The following is a 7,068-nucleotide window of genomic DNA, read 5'->3' on the forward strand; positions in this document are numbered from 1 at the left end:
ACTACATTTCAACATCGTGATAATACCGTATACCGTGATAAAAGCATGAGCAATTAATCGCAACATGAAAATTTGATACCGGCATATCCCTACTCTACATATTAATTTAATTTGCATAGCTGATGTGCTGCACTGCTATTGGCCGCCAGGTCAGCAAGTGCCATATGCTGCAAAAACAAAGGAATCTGAATGGACTGTGGTGCTTCGTGTATATCAAATATTTTTTGATGAGATTAACACTGATTTCATATCGATGCTGTGGACTCAGACTCAGAAACGGTGCAGGTAACTTACATCATGACTTTGGATACGTGTATATCCACCGGTATGCTTCTGTCTTTGAAGGCTGTGGTAATAAAGCATCCGAAAGTGAGAGCTGCCATCACACTGAGAGAGAAGGCGAAGAGCGAGTTCGCCCTCGACAATACCGTATTCATGATTCAATCTATTTCTGATCAAACTAAAACAGTGTAATGCAAAACAAAGATATATTGAAAAGCTCCGAGCGGAGGTTCAGAGCAGGAAGTTGGGCAGTTAAAAGATGATTCGGAAGCAAGACCGACTTCCTGTTTCATTTTGGAAAGTACATACTGACATCCAGTGGTCAGGAAGTAGAATTGCATGAACAGTCAAAGAGCAACCTCTTTTTCATGTGGGTAAAGTGTACAACGGTAGTAACCTTTTATCTTACACACCCAGTTGCTCCAAAGTTAAGGAGGCACATTACAGAATTATGTTTAGGATTTACCCTGTTAGCGATTTTATACAGAAAATAATTATTTTTGAGGTGGACTCGTATGGTTTTTGTTCTTCTTTTCCTGAAACACTTGATCACCTATTATTTTACTGTGAGGTTGCTTCTAAATTCTGGTTTGATATTCATAGTTGGTTATTCGGTAAAAATGGAAACAATTCCTTCATTTGTTTTGCAAGATATCTTCTTTTTTTAAGTGTGATTTAAATTCTCTTTTTTCAGATGTTGTCAACTTTGTTTTATTGTTTGGTAAATCTCATATTTGTACATGCAAATGGGAAAATGTAAGCCATCATTTAATATATTACTTTGTGAGTTTGTGAAAATGTTTCAGAGCTTTAAGCACTTTAAAAATCTAAATAGAGAGTCTGAAACTCTTTACCTCTCTCAAAATCCTATCTCCTATCTCAAAATACTTTTTTGTACATCTGATTCCTACTCCTTGTGTTGTGTTGTGTTTTTTTTCTTTTCCCCTCATTGTTGTTGTTATTGTTGTGAGTATAATAATTATTATTTATGTTGATTATTTGAATTATTTTTAGTGGATTTGCCTTATGTTGTTGGATGTTCCCTGTCTTACTGACTATTTGTGTATGTGGAATTTCCCCCAAATAATACAAATTTGTACAAGATAAATAAAAAAAGCTGATTCATCTATTATAATGTTTATTAGTACAGTTGCTTGGAAATATTAATATCTCCTATGAACATTTCACAGAACCACTTACAAGTTCTTAAAAAATATAAAAGCAAAATTAAATGTTTGTAAAATTATTTTTCGTAAAATCACTGTATTAAAGGGGTCATATGATGCCTGAAGTTGCAAAGACTAAAGTCTCAAAACCAAAGAGATATCTTATCAAAATATGATAAAGCTCAGATGATCAACCAAATGCTTCATCCTGGTGACTCTTCTGTTATTGGATTAATCATGGCTGACTGTGAAGAGGCATTTATTACATAAACAAAAATAGAGTAATCTGAAGACATTGCTCTATAGCAACAATATGTTATAATACAAATAGCGTAATGAAAACAAAGCTGTCACTATGTATCATGAGACAAACATCCCAACAAATGACAACACCTATTGTTATGCCTCAGTCAAGTGGCCCATTTTCCACTAGCTATAAGTACAGCTGCCTTATCTCATCTCTTCTCTGGGCCCAGCTGCCTTGGGGAATAACTGGGCCGGCCTGGCATATGATCCCCAACAACACATCCCTGGATCCCATTCCAAAACATTTACTGTCACTGAGCAGTAGCAATGACTGAGATTTTGGAGGAGCGGCGTTTTGGCTCACAGTATACCAACGTCTATCTCTCGATTTTTGCCCTTTTTTGCTTCAAATTATTTGTCAAGATCAGTTTAAACATACTGACCCACTTCTATGTGGTTAAAGGAAACCGTAATGAGGCGGCCCGGATCGCAGCTGAGTTCTATGATTTTGGCCAAGGGCACAGTAAGTACGCAAGAATGGAACATATTGAGGCTATATATTTTGGAGCATGTTCTGAGACACTATAGGGTCTTTATGTCTCTTTGTAAGGTACGTAAAACTTTAACTGATTGTATAGGGTGTGAAAGAGAAAGCTTCTGCAGCATGGCCCAGTTTGTAACACTGAGAAAATTGGGTCAGCGTGTTCTTACCTAATACTGAGTTAAGGAAAATTATTTTCTCACAGAATTTTTAAATGACTGTGTTGACTGAATACAATGTTGAAAAAGCAATAGCAATTTAAACGTTTTGAAATTAAAATTGTATAGTAATGCATCCGTCATATTTATTAATGAATCTGTAATTTGACACTCTGAAGTCTAAAGAAAAATGTAGTGATTTTGTCTGTGGAAATGATCCTCTCTCTGTATGATTCTCACTCCTTTTTGTCTTTTTTGCCCTATATTATTCCTTACTATGACCTAATAACATGCAAATTTACCTGATGTGAAATGCTAAACAAATTACTGAGATGACTGCTTGCATTATCAGTTATTATCCGCAACCTGCTTTGCTTCTGACAACAACAGACAAAGCAACAGACAAACGGAAATGTTTGGCTATATGACGCAAAAGGACGTGTGACGTACTGTAACATTAAAATAATTTAAAACTGTAACACATTCTACAATAGGCCTACATCTATTTTTGATAAATGTTAAGTGAAAAAGCCATTTAGAATCCTGATTCTATTACTACTTGCGTCGGAATAATAGTGGCAGCGTTCTAATCTTAACCTGAGATATAAATAGTATTACTGACACGGACTTGGTATTATGGTGAATATTTATCTCATGAATATAAAGTACGTTGCGTGACGTGCGCCCAGTAGGCGTAATCGCAGTAAGTGGGCGTTTATTTTTCCTACTATGGCAAAGGCTCGGCTTATGCATATTAATTACGTTACGTGACCAGAAGCTCCTAAAAGAAAAATATAGCAAGCAACGTCAAGTATAGGTCAGCAACGTCAATGTGACCTTATTAATATTCATAAGTTAGCCAACGCGACTCTACTGAGATCTGAAACAACAACAAGCCGAGCAGCCAATCAAAAAGAGGCGCTAGTCACAGTCGCTCTACCCCGTGTAAAGAGGAGGACATAGAGCTGATGCAAACATGCCTGAAGTTCCCTGCAGAGAACCCGAGTACTCAGAAAATACTCCCAAGAAAAGAAAGCGAGAGGACGTCGACGGTTTTTCTGAGAAAAAGAAATCGCGCTGGGGTATTTTGATTAGTCAAGGTGAGTTATCGACACGTGTAAATAAATGTGCCTTTATATTGCGCCCTGCTGTCACCTTGCAGTAATGCATTTGTATTAGGGCGGACCTTTTATGTAAAACGACAAATAACATTTTAAGTAATATTAGATAAATAATATAAAAAATAATGATTAATATGATATTCTTAATATTATTGTTAATATCATAAATATTGTTTTATATTTAGCTTATACATAAATAATATGTTTTCATGATTAAAAAAATAAGAAAATTGAATGAAAAAAAAGAATGGACTAAGGATGGATATTAACTACATAATTTCCACAGTGTCAGTCAGAAGCATGCACACATGCAAGCATCATTCTCAGTAGAGCTGAAAAAAAAAGAACATTTTGTTCCAAAGCCTGGTTAGTGTTTCCTATATTCCCCAGAACCAAAATACAAAACTGTCTAGCTATTTGCAGACTATGCAACAGTAGCAGTAAGTATAGGAACATAAAAATAGTAATATGCACTATGTAATGTGTTTACCATGTTGTGTACATGACCTAGTAGTTATTAGTTGAGGTAAAAATCTGTCTGAGTGTGTGATAGTCTGATAGTTTCTTAAGGTAAAAATCTATCTGATTTTATTGTTTTTATTGCTGCACACAGCTAAGTTTAGTTACTTCTAGTTGGCAGCATTTGAACCCTCTTAGCAAGGCCACGAGAGTTCAAGTAAACACAGTATAGGCTATTATGTGTTGTGTTTGGACTCCTACATTATGCTTTAGACTTGGTCTTTTACACTATAATGCGCATGGGAGGGATTCCTTTATATCATTGCAGTGTGCCAGAGAATAGTTGAATAGTACTGTCTTTGACTTGTAACTTTCCTGCTTAGGCTAAGCAAGGAAGTTACAAGTGGTCCTAGTCTCCATGGAGCCCAGCTGTAGTCACATGAACAGAACAGGATCTGAAATATTCATGAAAGCTTTCACAGAGTCTCAATAAAGACTTTTTGCTGTTAAACAGGCAGCATTCATACTGAGCAGTGCCAGTTTCTCTGACCTAAATTGTCACTATTGAAGTAATTTTGATTAATTCATTTTTATATGGCATAATGCCAAAGAAAACACAAAATTGCATCATTAAATTATATTAGCATCTAGTAATCTAGTATCATTGTAATTGACTGAAGCACAGCTGTGACCTAAAGTTCCACATGTCAGTGTGGAATCTCAGTGGCAGTAACTCATCTCCTTCGCTCAACTAAGCTAAAAAGAGAAGACGGCTGCTTTTTTGCGCCTCAAGATGACAGCCGTCCTTTCATTTACAGGCTATGGCGTATTCGTATCAATGGCTAGATGTGCCGTGGGGCGACGGAGACCTCGGTACTTAACACAACCTATTGCTCTTAGGCCTCGTTCTGTGCCAGCAATGGCAGTAGCAGAAGGCAGTTGTTGTATGTTGTTGTGGCTAGATTGAGCTCCTGCTAAATATAGATCTCCTCAGTCCACTGTGAATAGATACATACCTATGGTATGAGCTGCTAGTACTGTGAATTAAGGCATATGTAACACCCTCACAACTATTCTGTTACACATACGATTCTGGTTCTGACTAAATATAAAATGTCTGAAGACAGTGTTGTTGGTAGCTGTGTTGTTGTTTATGTGGTCAGTAGGTTGATGCAGTTGTTTAATTGAGGAATCTTCAAAATGCAGACTGAGGACCCCCAGGAGGTTGCAGGGTGGTGTTAGGGGATCTATGGAAAATATGAGAAAAAATAAGAAATATTTGACAAAACTACTTTTTTATTAGTATAATTATTTTTTTAGGGATATTGATGGTAACTTGTTAACTAAGATATTTATCAAATGTGTTTAACATGATCATTTTTAACACATTGCTTTGAAATTATTAATTATTTTAATTGTGAGAAGCACTTTACAAATAAATCTGAATTGAAAATACACTATATGATAAGTTTATGCATCTAACAATAAACATTTAACATTAATGATGGGTTAAAAATATAGAATTATAATAATAATTGTCAATATATTTCATGGGTAGATTGATTTTTGATCATTAAACTTTTTTTAAATTTAAAATATTTAAGGATTTTTTAGCACAAAATTATTGCTCGCCAGTTTATTAAAAAATGTAGCTTTTTTGAAGAGTAAAGCTGGTAGTGAATACTTTGACACTGAAATGGCTTCCGCTCAAACACATAATAGAAAAGACATGCTGTCCAAAATGCCCCGTTGCCAGTAACGGAGAGCCCTGGCATTTGCTGCCCAGGAATAATGAACGCCATGGATCGTCCACTGAGTTTTTGTAAATGGGCTTTTGTTATGTGAGGTGTTTTGTAAATGTATCCTTTATACATGAAAAAGTATAGCTGCCTTTATAGGAGAATAATATTGCTTTTATTTCTACATACTGATAACATAGCCCGATTTTTATTGTGCATTCTATGTAGTGAAATCATTTCATTTACATTTTGTATCGAAGCAACACAGGGGAATCTGTTCAAATGGCTCAACAGTTGACATGAGTCGACCTTTATTGTATCTAGAGAGCTGATCTACTCTCATGTTAGTTGATAATGCTTTGCCATTTTCAGCAATTCCACTCACAGGCTCTCTGCTCAACAGCTGTCAATGGGCAGTGTCAAAATCACCAGTGCTTACACCACTCTCACTTTACAATGTACTAGAAATTATATGAAGTCTGGCTGTGGCTGAGTGGGTGTATTTAAAGCTCTTGAATTACATGGTGCTTTTGGTTGGCTTTTAAATACAGCAAATAATGGTTGCTGTAAATTATGTTAATGTAACTTTTTTGAGGTTGTTTTGTAGTTTGTTTTTCTGAAATGAAAGGGCATTTATTAGTCATGGGAAACAGTTGGGTGTCAGTACATTTGTTTATTATTAAGAATAATCTGATGTGTGTTCACAGGTTCATGGGCGGATCGTTCTCCACTCCATGAAGCTGCGTCTCAGGGTCGACTTCTGGCGCTTAAGACTCTTCTCTCACAGGTTCACAGACATATGCACATACATAAATGGAGCAGAAATTGCTAAAAAAGAGGTCAAATTAATATGTTAGCATTTTTAAAAAGAAAATACATAGTTTTTCTGTTTTTTTCTTCTTCTCCATATTACCAGGGTTACAGTGCAAATATCATCACCATTGATCATGTGACTCCACTGCACGAAGCTTGTCTGGGAGATCACGTAGCATGTGCCAGGGCTCTTATAGAAGCTGGTGCCAATGTGAGTTACAGTTATTAAACAACATAGGTTTACAGCTATAGCAAAAATTCAACTGAACTTCTGCAACCAACTGAACTTCTAAAGAACTAAATAAATTATGTAAATAAATTATTTCACTTGCACGTAGCATGTGCCAGGGCTCTTATAGAAGCTGGTGCCAATGTGAGTTACAGTTATTAAACAACATATTTAAGGTTTTTCAGCAACATATACATATTTTATATATGCCCCAATAAAAAACACAGCTTACCCTGACTTAACATTTCTGAAATATGCTCTTGTCATGAGTATACAGTTCAGTCTTTTGCTTACTCTTTTATATATATATATAT

At 35.7% G+C, this 7,068-nt stretch overlaps 2 protein-coding genes across 3 annotated transcripts in view; one reads left to right on the top strand and one right to left on the bottom strand.

Moving 5' to 3' along the window:
* The window catches only part of LOC107752235 (signal peptidase complex subunit 3), a 6,020-nt gene extending 5,449 nt beyond the window's left edge, over positions 1-571 (bottom strand). Inside the window, exon 1 of the mRNA XM_016568151.1 lies at positions 295-571. Coding sequence (XP_016423637.1) covers positions 295-437 — 143 coding nt within the window. The 5' untranslated portion in view covers positions 438-571. The remainder of the gene's footprint in view (positions 1-294) is intronic.
* Positions 572-2,012: 1,441 nt separating this feature from the next.
* LOC107752221 (ankyrin repeat and SOCS box protein 5-like) overlaps positions 2,013-7,068 on the top strand; it is an 8,420-nt gene continuing 3,364 nt past the window's right edge. Inside the window, exons 1-3 of one of the 2 annotated variants that reach the window (XM_016568132.1) lie at positions 2,013-2,217; positions 6,420-6,499; positions 6,629-6,736. In XM_016568132.1, coding sequence (XP_016423618.1) covers positions 2,022-2,217; positions 6,420-6,499; positions 6,629-6,736 — 384 coding nt within the window. In that variant the 5' untranslated portion in view covers positions 2,013-2,021. Of the gene's footprint in view, positions 2,218-3,233; positions 3,494-6,419; positions 6,500-6,628; positions 6,737-7,068 lie in introns of those variants that run through there. The other variant, XM_016568133.1, reaches the window with a different exon arrangement.

Source organism: Sinocyclocheilus rhinocerous, unplaced genomic scaffold (assembly GCF_001515625.1).
Source record: "Sinocyclocheilus rhinocerous isolate Xijiao unplaced genomic scaffold, SAMN03320098_v1.1 scaffold110, whole genome shotgun sequence".
NCBI classification, from domain to species: Eukaryota; Metazoa; Chordata; class Actinopteri; order Cypriniformes; family Cyprinidae; genus Sinocyclocheilus; species Sinocyclocheilus rhinocerous.